Source organism: Malurus melanocephalus, unplaced genomic scaffold (genome assembly GCF_030028575.1).
Source record: "Malurus melanocephalus ecotype Western Australia unplaced genomic scaffold, MMel_1.1 scaffold_112, whole genome shotgun sequence".
NCBI lineage: Eukaryota > Metazoa > Chordata > Aves > Passeriformes > Maluridae > Malurus > Malurus melanocephalus.
In genome coordinates, this window is record NW_026623344.1 from 87,257 (window position 1) to 103,676 (window position 16,420).

Here is a 16,420-nt window from a genome sequence, read left to right on the forward strand (position 1 = left end):
ATGTTGTCATATTGATCTCAGCATATCCCAGGCTGGCTGGTCACAGTAGAAGCTTTACTAAATTTAATTTCATCTAGTATTTTTTTTTGTTTCTTTTGGGTTTTTTTGAAATGGCTATTTATGTAAATAGTTTAGGTGTTTAGGAGTTAATTGTGCTGGCGTTCTCATTTTTAACTTCTTTTAGTTTTCAGCATGTGCCTAAAAATAAACAGAACTTGAACAAGAAGTTGTCAAATAAAGGAGGGAAGGTTCTGCAGCCATCATCCTAATTGTCTTATATTTTCTCCTCTTCATCTCCCATTTTCTAAGATGCTGAAAGTGACTCTGGGAACAAGTAGTAAATTAAGGAAGGCTGAAATAGTGCAAGTAGGTTTGGATGAGTTGACAGATCCTCTATTATATGTGATATCTCAGGTTTCGGCCTAAAATTCTATGCCCTATGTTAGCAGCTTAGGATACTACTCTTACTTGTATTTTTCAGGTTATCTGGGAAAGGTAAAGTTGCTGACCCAGCCACCACTGTTCTTTTACTGCTTTTTTTTTTTATTACCCTCCTCAAAGGAGGAAAGAAAACTCAAGGACAGGGACTCTCTAGGGTTAAAAAGAAAAAGAGACTGCACTGGAGGCAGAATTAGTGTAAAAAGAAGACAGGAAGGAAAAGTGCTTCCTCCTTCCTTTCTTGGACAGAGGATTAAAGAGCAGAGGGAAGGTAGGAGAAAAGCCACTGATTTTACAGTCAGGAAGCTTGAGAGGAAATGGATAAAATGGCCAGTCGGAGCCTTTTGTCATCCAAAACGTGGTCTCACCTCTGCAGGGAGGTCAACTGGCCGCTGTCTCAGCTGATTGGAATGTTACCTGTGTAGGGTGATATCAAACGTGGAAGAGCATCTATAAAAGGGAGATAAAAAAGTTGATACCTTGGCTTTCCAGTTTAAAACACAAAATACCCACTTTTATGTTTCATCAGTAGAAAAGAAGCAAAGATGAAACATCACTTCTGGGGAGAAAGTTATTTACTTGAAACAGAAAGTGCTAAAGCCAAGGCTGCTGGATTTTATTTGGGTTTGTTGCTGTGTGGCAGTTCACACTTTGGTTTGCTCATGGAGATATTAATTCCAATTTTTGTGATTTCTCTAATCGAAGAGAATCTATGAGTGTAATACTTTGTTACATGTAGGGTCTAAAATCTGTCCTTTACTGTWCAAAAATAATATCTTTTTCTTAAAAGAGTGAAAACCAAGGCTTGCTTCTGTTATGAGCAAGCAAATATTTTTCCTTGAGCTATTTATCCAATGTGAACAGTGTCCAACTTCATCTTGAGAGTGGAYGTATCAAAATGCTTGAGCACCCAAAAATAGGTATCGTTGTCACCTTTTAGAGCATGAGACTTGCCATTGTGTCTGATAYTACATGGATTTTTGAGCACTACCTTTAGTTTTTGGAAGGTTTGTGACAGAGGGATGCTCCCTCAGGATCCTAACTTGTCAATAGTTAAATTGAATTTTGGAAACATTTCCCAAAGGGGTAAAGCACTTGTATTTGACAGCTACAAAGGTTTTTTGATTGGCATTGCTTTACCAATGGCCTGGTTTTTGTTCCATAAGGATTTAAGGAACTGGGACTTTGCTGGGTATAACTGGCCTTTGCAAACAGTGTTAGATACGCATSATTAATATCAATGGTAGTAAAAATATTGGAAGAACTCCTGTGAATCAAAATTGGAGCTTTTAGAGGACAAAACATTACTTAAAATATCTTTTGAGCAAATACACTGTRCATGTTTTCTAATCTGGATTTATATAAACTTGGAACAGTTCAACAGAAATTAATTCTGGCATTTTCTGTTATTGGTGAGAAAAGAAAAAATTGAAATATTGTAAAAAGGTGTTAGCTATAGGGTATGAAGCTGTTGAAATCCTAGTAATAAAAATGCATACAAACCTGTATGCTCCTAATAAAATATTTGAGCCTCAGAGAATTTTTTCTTTTATAAATAGATCAGTTAGCTGTAGTTTGATTGTTTGCCTTTGGACCTTATTGTTGCTCTTCTTATTCAGATCATGTTTGATATCATTCACCACTCTCTGGACAAAATTTTAATGTAGAGGGAGAACAACTTCTTGTGTCAGTTCTGGTTTTCTGTTTAAGTGTACTGGAGATGATGGAGTAAATTGTAGGGGTTGCTTGTTTGGGGTTTTTTTCCCTGCCTTTGAACAAACTGAGTATCAAAACCTTCTCAAGGTACTTCTTATTGGCTGATTAACTTACCAGCTGATTAGACTTTGCAACGGATAAAACAACAACAACAACAAAAAGKTCGTCTATCTMTAACAAGAAAAATGTGGTTTAAGACAAAAAAATACTTCTCCAAATGTACAAGTTAGGTTTTTCCTCAATAATTAGGGGCAAGAAATACTAGAAGGCATCAAAAACTCATTCTATTCAAAAACTCATTCTATTGCATTTCCATCTACGAAATGCAATACCTTACTATGCAAATTCATGGTGAGTGCATACATCTATAATGTGCATACATACATAAATGCAAAGTGAAAGATCATAAATGCTCCTTCATACACTTGTGTAACTATACCTGAAAGAGGTATTGCTAAAGTTTTCAACAGGTTCTAAAGGTTTCAGCAAAAATAGGAGAAGGATTGTGCATTAAGGGACTTTTGAGTTTCTTTCGGAGAAGAAAACCATCTGTTTTCATCGTTTTCCCTTCATTGTTTGGAAAGTCTCCTTTTTAAAACCAAAATCCCATATTTTTTTCTGTGTTGCAATCTTTTCTGAAATCCTAAATGTATGCAATGAGTAATAAAATACCTGATTTTGATATTTTCATTTTTAACAATAAATACGAATTCTAGAAAAGGGCCAGTTCCAAAATAGTTTCACACCTGTKTATGGGGGATAAATGCAACAGGCARTGATTCAAAGTTCCAAAGGATATAAGTCAGTGCACTATATAAAGGCATTTTGTGATACATGAACRTAAGTCTATTCACAGGCTAGGAATGCTTGTATCTTTTTAATGTACACTGAGTTATTAAATCTATAATTTAAAAGGTTTTCTGAATAAAGGTTTGAATGTTCCTGCTGCAAAATCCAATAATCCTTTACATTTCAATATCATGCAAAGCCGAACTTATTTTAGGCTTTTGTATTTTTAAAAAGGGAGAGTGTTGGTGAATAAATATTACATTGGTTTTGAGCATTTACGTTATTTTTTTATGTATTTGTTTGCTATTACTAAACTTTTCAGATGTTGATGTTACTGAATGATGGAATATATAAAAAGCATGGGTTAAAATGTAATCTACTGCATTATTAGAAAGAATTAAAGTAGAGGCTATATTTTACAGTGTCGTCTTTCAAATCTAGCCATGCTGTAAACTGATGTTTGCTGTATGCTCCTCCTGATTTGAAATAGATGAAAGAGAATGAACCTTTAATCACCATGGTTCACACTATGATTGAGAACTCGGCGCTAAGACCGCAACTGTACCAGCAAGTAAGGTCTTGGATAGTGAATGAAATTGCTTTATCATCTGCGAAAATTTTCCTTAGTGACAGTTTTGGTTGTTCCTCAGATTTATTCATAACATCGGTGTTTCTCTTCTTTGCTTTGGAAACCCACAAGTCATCCATGCTTTCTGAAACGCTGCAATATCGTTAGCATGGCTTTCGCTGCGTTTTTGTTGTTTAGTATTCGATGTACACTTTTGAATAACTTTTTTCTGTCTAGACTATTTAATTAGTGCTTTATGCAGGTGTCCAGTAAATTCATGAAACTTCCAAAAAGCTTCCAACATTTGTCTTAGCATGATTCTCTGCAATTAGTGTTCAAAGGTGCTTCTTTCTTTTGACCACTACAAAAGCATGTGAGTGGTGTTTACCTGGTCATTTCTGGCAACTGTGTTTCGTTCTAGGAAGTGGATTTACAAGTTTTTGTTTGCACCTACCAAGCCTTTAGCCACTGAAGAAAGAAAGGATCAAAATTACTTTGATCTGGGGCCTGTAAATCCAAAAGGCAGTGTCTGTTCATAAAGTCACAGCAGACTTTACTGTGCGCATTTACAGAGTATCTAGTGCTGCTTGGCAATGGTAAGATGGAAGAAGAATTGGAAATGTGAATGGAAATATTGTCTGTGAGTTGAGACCTGCATTAACTTATGAGCATGGCCAATCCCTGCCCTCGGCACCGCTGTGTCTTAGGGATGCTGGGGCTGAACTGAGTAGCCCCTGTCACATTCAGGGGATGTTTGAGAAGTTTCTTGCCTCAACTACAATGAAGGTGTTGTTCTCACGAGGTAATATCTGGCCAGTCCCCTTGCATTTACATTTATGCCCTTGTGAGCCAAAATTAGATATAAAGGTTGCTTAGTTTGAAGAAAAGGAGACTTTCTGCCATGTGAAACAGTCGTTTRTTATTGCCATGTTTATAAAAAATGCTGCAGCTTAATTGCACGTTTCACTTTTTCTTTWAAGTCAACTCCAACTCAGTTTGCTTCTGATTCAGAAATGTTGCCAAAAAAATCTCAGCTTTCCAAAGGAGGTTGGGTTGTGACCGATTTCATGATTATCCAGTTTGTGCTCCTGCCTGCCAAACAGGAGCTTTAGCATGAAACCTGAAGGAAATACTTGGGGAAGAATGAGAGAAATAAGGTGTGCCCTCAATCCCTAAATGAAATTTTGGGGCTTCACTGTAATTTTTTTAAGAAGCCTGGCTKTTAGGATCTTTTTAAAGCAAGTCAATTTTGTGTGATAGGGTAATGAGCAGGGGTGTTTCAGGTGTGTCAGGGTAAATTAGTCAGAGTTTCTAATATTAAATAGACATATTTGCTATAGAGCWATGCCTGGGCTAATCTGCTCCTGTCACCAGGGATAGCAGTAAATTTCCAAGTGCTGCCCTGATAAAGCTCTGCTGTCAGCTGCAGTATCTGCCTTCACCTTGTAGGTGCATCTGCTGCTTCCTAGCTGACACTGAATAAACACCTTTTCTGACATTCTTGTCAGAGAAACAGTGACTGTAACAGGTCATGAAGACTGAATAACCTGGAGTCACTATGGGTGGGGTCTCTCCAGGCCAGAGTGCCTGTGACACGTTGAAGGCTTCTGCAGAAGAGCTCATGTGTTGCCTAAACTAAAGAATAACAAGATCTGCTTTCATGGATAAAGTGTCCTATTGGAGATATTTCTTTAAGTAACTTTCAGGATAGGCTAAAAATATACTCCAAATTTCACTGCCTAAATAGTCTTGTAAACCTTTGTAATGCAAAACCAACCTGTTTAAATTTCTGGCAGCTCATTTGAAGTCTAAACATTATATAATTTTTTATTTGAATAAAATACATTGGTTTAATAGTCATCTTTYCTGCTACAGTTTAATGAGATGTAAATAATTGGGTGATGCCTCTGTGCAAGTGGCTGAAACTTGTTTTGTTGTCAGGATGATAAAATAGTTTGTGATGACTGCARCCATTACGTGGATAAAGAAAAGGATCTTTCTCAGCTTCAGTTTGTTCAGTTCAGTTTTATGTCTGAGCTCATTTAGAGTTAAACAAACGACAGCAACAAAAGCTTGTATTTAATTTAAGATGTCTTGATTCCTGTTTGTAATGATTAATGGTTCTTTAGTAAAATAGCAAAAATATCTTCTATTTCAAATACGTTATTTATAAGACACTTGTTTGTGATTTGTTGCATCTTCAGAGTTATTTAAATCACTTTGACTTATATTTGTCTGCTCTGCAGACTGTGCTGTATATTCACAAGTGCAAGCCAGGAAAATGATTTCATATGTACAGACGAGGGAAAAAAGCATTTTTACAGACTAGACTCATTTCTACCTTGGTCTGGGGTTTTTTGCTGCATTCTAATACTGGATGAGGAGTGTTAATCCTGTTCTCTAACTATTCTTTTTYTCTAAAGCAGTACAGGCTGACTTTWAAAAGCAAAATTTTCCTCAACACCTCTGATATGTGTGAGTTCCCTTAAGGAGGAAAAAATAAGATCTGAGTGCAACAAGCTAACATTCAGGTCTTTCCATGGATAATTCTTCTTAAAACAATGAAAACATAGAAAAATAGCCCTGAAGTTTTTTGTTCCTGTAAGGATAGGGAGGTCTTGCTTATGGTTTATTATTACTGTTATAGCAACTGCATACATCTAAACTGTTTTGCATGTTAGATTTTGAGATGTTTCAGGTTTTGTTATGAACACGAGATGATTGTGTTCAAGCTAAAAATCTGGTCTTTTCAATTTGTATTTGGAGAGTTTTATGTCACAGAATTCACAATTAGATGAGAACATTGCTTAATGGGGCTAAATGCTCATTTCCTCTGCTTCCTGATAGCAAGAAGTATTTTAAAAAGCAGAAAGTAAAAAAAAAAAAAAAAAAAAAAAAAAAAAAACCACCAACCTCCTGGAAGTCTTGATTTTAATCTTGACCTCGACCACAAAATGTCCCAGGTTGTCCTGTTTTAATTTCCTAAGTGCAGTGTCCTGCAGAGGTGCATAGTGTACTTTTGGGGTGTGAAATGTCCTCCCGTATATTTATTGGATCAAAACAGTGGAATCTGAAAACACCTTGTGAAGTAATGAAAATAACGCTGTCACTTAAATGTTTTTAATATCACCTCCTTAAATAGYTTTAACCACTTGTATCTCAGTGTCTTGTGGGTGTCCACCATGGGGGATCTCCCATTTTGTGGGAATCATCTGGTGCTGGTGTGTGGCAGAGGTGGGGACTGTACAGTTGGTGACAAATGATTTCTGATCTAAGAGGGAGGCTCAGCTGAGGCCACGTTACTTTTTCACATGCAAGACGCACTTTTGGCCAAACTCTGCGTGTGCGGTTTGCCTTTCAGAAATGGTGAGTTCTATTTGTAGGTCTCTGGGTGCCGCTCCCTAATGACTGGGAGGTTTTTTGGGATGTTTYCCCGTGTTAAGAGGAATGGATTTGGTATGTTTCAAAAGGCAAATGTCATGGGGAAGGGAAGCCAAAAGCACGTCCTGTCACTGGTTCAGTAGATGGCACTCTTGCTCTGGAATTACTGTCCTGGCAAAGGCTTTGTAGGARCGATTTGGCAAGAAAGGCGTTTGTGGAACGTGACATAAAGTACATTTTGATAACTTGGTCATTGGAGCTCTTATAATGCGTTTTCCAGGGTTATGAGGTTGTTAACCTTGCCTGAAATGTGTAATTGCGTTTTGTCTGCTGCAGTTCCTCCTGTCATTCCAGCAGGATGCGATAGCATTCTGCACTTCATGCCTTGAGCGGATTTATTGATGTGCTGTGAGAAGTGGAGCTGCTGCTTTGTCAGAGATGGATTAAGTTATTCATATTATTTGGGGAGTTTTTGTGCTAAGTCTGTGTAAAATATTGCAGTGGAAATGTTAAAATGGACCAGCTTTCCAGCAGTGCCTGTTGTGGGGAACTGGTGCTGCTGACCAAAGCAAGAAATTGGCAGCAATTTTAAAAGTGTGATAGGATTTTAATAAGAATTAGCACGCTTGTARTGTTCTTTGAAATTCTGTTTTCCTTCTCTGAATACTTACGATGTATTCCTTTCAGGAGGTACATAGGGCTAAGGATGCTGAATTGGCAAACTGTTTTAAACTTGGCCATAATTAAGGTTGAAATGCCAGGAAAAAAAAAATGTATCTCTTTTTAAAAAAAGTATTAAAAATACCAGCTTGAAAAAGCARTATTATATTTTTCCAGCCAAGCCACATAAAATGCTGAGCAGTGACTTGGAAAGCTGTATTTATCTAATAGGGGATAATCTTTCTTCTGTAAAATCTTTGTTGTGAAATAYATCTAGGTTTCCTCYGTAAGTTAAAGACATTTGGCCATGTTTATGAGTTTTATTTAAATATTTCCATTCCYCATTTTTCTCTCATTGTGATAAAATCAACAGTAAAACGACACAACTCTACAATGATAGTTTAAAGAGATATCTTAATTTGTGTGACATTCATGAGGTGCAAAAGTGCTGTGGCTTTTTTCATATTCCAACATCCATTTTCATGAAATGTCCATTTCAAAGAAAGTTCTTGTGTGTTTTTTATACACTATGCATACTTTTAAATTGTCACCAGGTACATTTGCATGAGGTATGTGGGCATAATATCGTGAAATGAAACACTTTAGTGTGTTGAAGATTTATTTTATGTTTGGAATGCTTGTCTCATTAACCTTTCCCTAGTCCTTTTATTTATAAGTGTCCCTTAACATGGACTTGTGTTTCRATAGTCTTTCTTGTACTATTAAGTCACGATAACCTAATTATGACAGAGACATGGAAAGCATTTGTGTTGGGACTTTGTACACACAATGTTTTTCATTAAATAGGATATGAAGGTTGATAGTGTTATGTTCATAGTTGCTGTATAGGACATTAAGTAGTTGCTGTGTATGACAGTTCACTGTAAAATGGAGATCTATATTTTTCTTGTAAAATATTTTAAAATCTTGTTATTGGTCAGTAACAGATTGAAAAAATTAAGAGCTTAGTATGAGGATCTGTATGAAATTAGTTTGAGGTACTTTGCATCCTAATTGGCATGAGTTTGCCTAGGTGCAMAGATTAAATAAAAGAGCTTCCATTTGTGGCATTTCTGGTAATGCTCTRTTGGAGGGGAGGAAATCCTATGAAAAGGAAGAAATCTGAATGAAAAGYGGTGGCACTTACTGGATGTGTCTATAACAATATATTTACATACATGTTGTAAACTTAGGTCATTCTGCTCTGGTTTCAGATTCACATCAGATTATCCTCCTTGTGAAACACTTCACCTTAGGGAGCCTGGAATGGCTTCATTCACAGTGGAATGAGCCCCTGTATTTAGAATTTATGTAACAAAACTTAGGCACAATGATGCATCATATTTTAGATGTACTCTGGCAATTTCATTTTCCTACCTACTCCATGTTTGATTGAGTTGTACATCTTTAAAACTCCAGTTTGCATTAGAAACAGCCTCTGTTAATTTAATGCAAATCTACTGACAGTCTGCTTGACATTCCATTTATTTACCTTCATTAGTGTATATTGGCTAAATATGTATTGTTTGTGTGGTAGGGTTGCCTTTCAGGCAAAAGCTTTTTTCTGTGTTAAAACTCTTAAGCTGAACCTTAGTTTTCGTTTTCATAGTCCAACTAAGTTGTTTTATGGCACTATTATTCTTCCTTATAGTTAACACAAGAAGAATGTAGGGGTACACTGTACAAATATAGAGCTGAAGAGCTGGACATTGATGTAAGTCATTTGTATTCCTTCTTCCTTGTAAGTGTTGGTATTTGTCTCTTTATTTTGATAATAATTTTCCTCTTGGCTTTTGGATTTGAAACCCACTTCATACAGAGGAATGCCAGCAGAAATTGCATCATGAAATTGTGGGAAATGAGTGTCTGTAATAAGCTTCTAATTTACAGGAGATATTGATTTTTAGGCTGAAATCTTAACTAWCCGATATTATCACTTGAAAAACCACAGGATAGACTGTGAATGCTTAAAATAGTCTTTATAATACTGAGCAATATGTAAATTAAAAAGGAGTTTAATACCTATTATTAAGTTGTAAAGATTTAGCTGTAGAATCATAAATTATATGTTTTGAGCCATGCTGTTTCAAGTTATAATAGCACTTCATAGTTTTTTAGGAGAGTTTCTTAAATAATTTGAAAATGCAAGACTGATGCCTTTATAATTTTAGAATTATTATTTTAATAAATTTGTATATGGATTCATGTAATGATTTGATCAAATTAGATTTTAATTACTGAAGATGTAATTAACAAAATGCTAATTGTGGTAATTTTGTGTTCTATACTAGGCTAAGCTTAGCCGTTTATGTGAACAGGATAAAGTTCTGCAAGCACTGGAGGAGAAGCTTCAACAGCTACACAAGGAGAAAGTAGGACAATTGTATTTATTACCTAAAGTGGATGTTATTTTACATGCCTATTATCAGAACATTGATAGCTGAAATAAAACGAAAATCAGCCCAATGATGCAGAACATTAAAAATAATTCTTTTTATTACAATAGTACACGCTTGAGCAAGCTTTGCTATCAGCAAGTCAGGAGATAGAAATGAATGCAGATAACCCAGCAGCCATACAGAACGTGGTCCTGCAGAGAGATGACTTGCAGAACGGACTGCTCAGCACTTGTCGGGAAGTGTCCCGAGCCACYGCAGTAAGTACCGCGTTCTTTCCAGCAAAACCTAATGAAGCGTGAAATGTTTATGTTCATGTTCTTAATTGCATTGGTTTTGCTTATTTTTTTACTGCATTCCAACAAATGCTCAGTTGTCTTTCACTTGCTTGTGTTTTTGTCAAAGGCAGATGGAAAGAGATCTTTTCTCTGCATTCAAGTGGCCTTCTTCTAATCTTTTTTTGAATGAGTGTACACTGACTTTATTGCTGTGGTAATTATCATCTTTATAATATGAGAAATGGATAACAGAAGAAGTAAATAATGCAAATAAGCTATTTCATGTGATGGCAAAATAGTGTCAAGCACAAACTTTATTAGACTTACTTTAATCAAAAGCAACAGCAGGACTGTCATGGGGCCATTGTATTTAAAAGACCTTTGGGCCATTATATTTGAAAGATCTTGTGGGCCATTATATTTAAAACATTTTTCAAATTATGCACTTCCAAAAGCCTTAAAGAAAAAAGGAAAAGAAAGGAAATTGCAATTTAGTGTCTTTTTCCGCTTTGTGATGGTTTCTACACTAAAATGACAAAGAATCGTTTTTGCCTAGTTAACAATATATCCAAGAAGGTATTTCAGTGTCAAATTCCARTGGGTAGCTGTGGTAAAACTGATAYGATGTCAGCCCTGAAATACTGGTTGTAGTCTGAATGTTAGTCTGTCTTGTGAAAGGAATTGGTTGGACAAGGAAAAGGCAACCAGGGGAAAGGAAATCCTCAAGACACACTTCCCCTCATTAACTTTTTAATTTATTCTAAATGAGTAAATTGCTTGATGTAGGCTGCAAAAGTGAGATGGTAGGGCTGACCTCAAAGARGAATAATTTTTTTTTTCCACCTTTTCCTTCTGGTGTTTGTAGTTGCACATATGTAAAATTGTGGTGTATTYGCAGGCCTGGGGCACTCCCTGGCAGCCTCGCAGGCAGGGTTGGACGAGTTACATTTCTCCTGCATAATGCATTGCCTGTGCACACACATGCTGTGCACTCACACATGTGTATTCTGGGTGATAAAAGAGACAAATTTGCATCCATTTTTGTGGGTTTTCTGCCTCGCTGGAAAGACARCTTAAGATCCACATGCCTGCTGACTATAAAGGCGTATTCTGAAGAATTTGCCCTTGCCTATCATTTTGTTAGTGAAAAGACAAAATGCTGTTCGTTTGAATTGCATTCAGTGTCATTAGAAAATCAAAAAGCTGTTTAAACTTTGCATTCTCTAAATTACGTGTTTATTTATTTTATTGCTGATGTCTGTTTATGTGTTACTTCCCGAAGTTTCATGCTACTGGAAAAAGAAATAGATTTTTTTTTCTTATTTAATTGAATGTACATCTGTAATTCTTTACATTTGTCATATACTTAGGAACTGGAAAGAGCTTGGAGAGAATATGATAAATTGGAGTATGATGTGACTGTAACAAGGAACCATATGCAGGAGCAACTTGATCGGCTTGGAGAAATTCAGGTGTGGCAAAGATCTTAAAATACACTCAATTCACTTTGACTGTCTATGAGTTTAAAAACTATACAACTGAAAAAAGAGGGACAAATGGTGAATTAACTTACAAACTCTCAATTTCTTTTGCTACCTTTTAAGTTCTGAAGAAGTCTTCACTTTTTCTTTTTTTTTTTTTTTTTTTTTTTTTTTTTTTTTTTTTTTTTTTTTTTTTTTTTTTTTTTTTTTTTTGGTAACACTGGTTTTCCATTGTCTGGAAGCTACTTTTTTTTTTTTTTTTTTTTTTTTGGTAACACTGGTTTTCCATTGTCTGGAAGCTACTTTTTTTTGTTTCAGTGATCAGATTTGAAACGGGGTGGCTTTCTCARACGTTAGTTACTCTGACAGTTGTAATAAATCTTGATACAATTCCTTCCATTTAACTGAATATCTTAAATCATTTTATCAAAAGAAATTATTAGAGAAAATGTTCTAGGTGTTGTTTCAGGCCTTATAAACAAAGGGTTCTGCTGTGTTTGTTAGTACTCCCTATGCAGGACTGGACAGTGTGGCTCTGAATTCCCGAGGAGAGTTTTCTGTGACACACTCAGACAGACAGGGATGTGGATGGAGGTACGGGTTATCTGGGATAGGCAGATGGATGTGGTCTGCATTACAGGTTCTTTGCTCCAGGGCTTGATTTTCTACGAAAGAGATGACAAGGAAGCCCAAAATTTAGAAAACTTGCATTGATTGGTGCAAAGTGCATGTCCATGAATGTAAATAGGGTTTCTGTGCCAGCATGCGAACACTGTGTTCGTCTCCACCTGCTTTGGGGATGGAAGTGATGGTTCCTTCTCTGTGGTTGTACATCAGTCTCGTCTGCAAAGTCTGCTTGGATTTTCTTTGGGGACAGGAGATAAAATTCTGCTCTTGAAGTAAAGTTTGGACTGCCAGATTGCTGTCAAATTGAAGCATTATGGAATTAATTAATCTTACAGCTTTTGTTCTGGACTATATTTGAATGTGTTATGGGAAAGAAGCGTGTCTGTCATTACTGCATTTTATTTTCCTTCATTGTGAAAGGATGTGCAATGTAGTCTAAAGAGAGAAAAAGGTTTTCCCTTCTTTGCAATGTATTCTAATGCACTGCCCATGTATTCGGGCTTTTTCCTGACAGACMGAGTCAGCAGGGATACAGCGTGCTCAGATTCAGAAGGAACTGTGGAGAATTCAGGATGTCATGGAGGGTTTACTTAAACATAAACAGCAGAGAAGTTCTTCAGAGGCAGGTAAGCCAGTGGTTTTGTCTCATAGAAATGAAATTGGATTATATAAATTTTAAAAGTACAGACTCCATTGTTGCTTTAGTATGTTTGWAAAAAATGGCACAGTGACTTAGAAAGAACAAAGCAATTATCTCCTTTAAGTTGATGCATTGTGTATTTGTTTGATAGCAATAGGTTGTAGTTCATRTTTTAACAGCAGTTTATTGAAAACATTTTTTCTCTTTTTTTTTTTCCCTGCACCTTTTCCCCTTCACCCCAACAGGCATCATGGTATCAAGGACATTTTCATCTATTAAATATAAAAATGAGGTATGGTTTTAGCATATTCACTATTTTAGTATCATGGAACTTGTAATATGGCKATGATAAAGCAAACATTTTGAATATTTTAAGGATGTCTAAAGGATGTGTTCAGTATGTTTCTGTAAAAACCTGCAATTCTTAACAACTTTTAAAGACTGGTATCTCCACTAGTAATTSTAATACTTTCATTTGTACTGTGTCTCTATATTCTCACTGGTATGTTTCTCTTTTCCATTTCTTACCTTTTCCTCTCCCTAGGCTTTTACCATAGAAATATTAACCCTGATCTGTGGATATTTTTTTCTACCCACCAYACTTTTCATGGGAAAAATTCATTGTTATATATGTTTATTCAGCTATTGAGCCTGGTTCTCAGATGGCCAGAGCACCCACAAAACGAGCTGAAACTGTGGGAGCTCCCAAATGTTCAATTCCTCTGAAAATCTGGCTAGAAGTTACAGTTTTAAAGGGACACTGTCATGGTTATCTAAAGTGGGTGCAATATACATCTGGCTTACAGAACTTTCTAAAAGTCTGATTTATGTGAAAAGCTTGGAAAAGATAACTGATTTAGTTTTTAAAGGTATAGTTTAGAGAATTTGTACATGCCAAATAGAAAATGCAGGTGTTAAAATTTGGTTTTGTTGTTGTTAAATGTGACATTGTCCCTTTAACTGCGAAATCTATAGCTGCTGTAGCCATGGTAATATATTTTTCTTTTTAAGTTATAAATAATTGTACCAGGTGCGCACGTCTAAATAAGGTGACTATTCTACAATCTTTAGGAAGAGGAAGTAGTCCCACCTCGTCCTCCACTCCCTCGGTCCTATGACTTTACAGAGCATCCTCCCATAATCCCCCCTCTGCCCTGTGATAGCAGCTCCTTGCTCTGTTATAGCAGGGGCCCAGTACATCTGACAGAAGAAAAGAAGATGTACCAAGTTCAAGGATATCAGAGAAATGGATCTTACTGTGTAAGTGGCTTGAACTGCCACGTTGTTCTTGAAGCATCCTCCCTCCTTTGCACAGTCACCGTTTTTGTTCACTCATCTGGCTACTTTTGTGTCATGATTTTACTTTTGTTTAGTTTTATTTATAGCTGCATCATTGGCTCTTCACATTTTCCCATCATATGTTCTGTGCATATGTAAAATGTCTTAAGACTTAAATTTAAAAAACTTAAATAAAACTAGGCTCTTTTCCTCGCTAGTTCTTAAAAAAAAACTCTGGGCTCTGTTTTTGAAGCTTATACCAATTTGTTTCCAGAAGATCATATTAAAAACCCCTCAATTCTGCCTTTTTATGGCAATTTTCCCCTGTGACTTCTGTATATCTGCAAGTGTTGTTACTCAAATTGACTACCAAAATACTTCAGCCATACCACTTGAATGATGGAACACTGTCTTAAAATGAGAGCAGAGCCATCACAAAAAAAAATGGTTTGAGTCTTAAGACATAAAAACTTGTMCAAAACTGCCTGTTTATTTATCTGATGCCTTGGTGTTCCTCAGGGTCCTGATTATAGGCTTTATAAGAGTGAACCGGAGTTAACTACAGTAGCAGAAGTGGATGAGTCTAATGGTGAAGACAAAACAGAACCAATTTCAGAATCAGAATCTTCTGCTAAAGGTTTGTCCCCAGGCACTCTGTTTACAGCCTTTCAGCTTTSTCCCAAGGAATGCAGAGCTGAACTGTGTTCCAGAAGCTGCCTCATGGTTTGTGTCTTTGTAGCCTGTCCATTTCTCAGTTTGATGAAACAGCTTCCACAATAGAATAATGATTTAATTATATGACGAGAGAAATTTCAGTCAATTACACCGCAGAAAAATCAAACATTACACTCACCAACAACCCTGAAATCTTTATTGACACCATGTCTAATCACATCACTCACATTCCCCACACACCATTCCCTTGAACAATTACCCATTTTATGTTCTTGCCCTTGAACAATTACTCAGTTTTTGAATCAAGCTCCCGATGTTATGTTGCTGGAACGTCCAAAAAGGCAGCACCACAGAATTTTCAGGCTCTCATAAGGCAGGGAAACAATGTCTTTTTCTTTTTTTTTAATCTTGTAATTGTTGAATTGCCTTCTGTCCTCTGATATAATAGGAATAATGATCATGACCTTGGAGTGTACAGACAATAAAGGTCTTTGCAATTGCTAAATGCTTTAGATTCTTCTCTTCATCTAGCTCCCGTAAAAGCTACTAATTGCTTCGTAGAGTCTTTTACCAGGAAGTGCTTCTCAATTCTGTTTGTTAAAACACACAGAATAGTTTGTTAAAGGTGACTTCAGGAAAATGCTCAGCTTTAGCACCTCCTGAAAGCCATATTAAGAGCTTTGAGAAAAAGTACCTAAACTTAGCTACWTTTTTGCCCTAAGGATTGGTGTTGCCTGTTCCAGCAGGATCACTGCCTTCTGTTTTGGTGCTTTGACTAAGCATTTGCAGAGCAGGCTGATACAATGATCCCAGAACTTTACCAAGAGTTATGATTATTTGAAAATATTGTTTTCATCAGAATGGTAATAGAGATTTTTAAAACTAAGGTTAGCATACAGTTGGGTGCAAACTATGACAGTGGCCCTATGATATAATTGAGCTTGCACTTACCAGACAGTCCATTCAGATTCTCTAGGGTGTTTGCTGAGATACAATGTTAAGGTATGTGTATATTAAATTTCTGTTAATATGGTGGTGAAAATGGAAGGTTTAGCCTGAGTTTTGCTAATCATCAGTGACCTAAATTGAGAATCTTGTCTTTCTGACAGCATGCCTAGGTTTTCTTGWCACAGTCTTGTGATGTTTCAGATCATTCATAGGAATTAATGTCAAGAGGTAATGATCAAGACAAAATAAGAAAGTCTACCCTGACTATATAAAGCAATCCAGCACTTTTTTGAGCATCCAAATCCCCATTCTGTCTGAAAGATATAAATTATTTTATTATGTCCATTTGTACAATAGCAGTGTTCAGTCAGGGAAAGCAATAGTACAAATTCTTCTAAGATACATAATATTTAGGGGTGAGGGGGCAGWATAGCTGAAGTGTAACAAGCAGTGAGAAGCTTTGTATACCCTGAAACTCCCTCCATTCTGTTGTTTGTCATAACTGTGTTTTATCATTTCARGATACAAATTTTCTAAAAGACATT

The 16,420-nt window shown here is 36.3% G+C and overlaps 1 protein-coding gene across 5 annotated transcripts in view; it reads left to right on the forward strand.

Moving 5' to 3' along the window:
- The window catches only part of PLEKHA5 (pleckstrin homology domain containing A5), an 84,646-nt gene that overhangs the window by 53,810 nt on the left and 14,416 nt on the right, over positions 1-16,420 (forward strand). For 4 of the 5 annotated variants that reach the window (XM_057369493.1, XM_057369495.1, XM_057369494.1 and 1 more), the window contains 7 exons: positions 9,204-9,266; positions 9,844-9,924; positions 10,059-10,208; positions 11,597-11,698; positions 12,849-12,960; positions 13,220-13,266; positions 14,772-14,889. In XM_057369493.1, coding sequence (XP_057225476.1) covers positions 9,204-9,266; positions 9,844-9,924; positions 10,059-10,208; positions 11,597-11,698; positions 12,849-12,960; positions 13,220-13,266; positions 14,772-14,889 — 673 coding nt within the window. Of the gene's footprint in view, positions 1-3,433; positions 3,515-9,203; positions 9,267-9,843; positions 9,925-10,058; positions 10,209-11,596; positions 11,699-12,848; positions 12,961-13,219; positions 13,267-14,045; positions 14,235-14,771; positions 14,890-16,420 lie in introns of all 5 variants that reach the window. The other variant, XM_057369498.1, reaches the window with a different exon arrangement.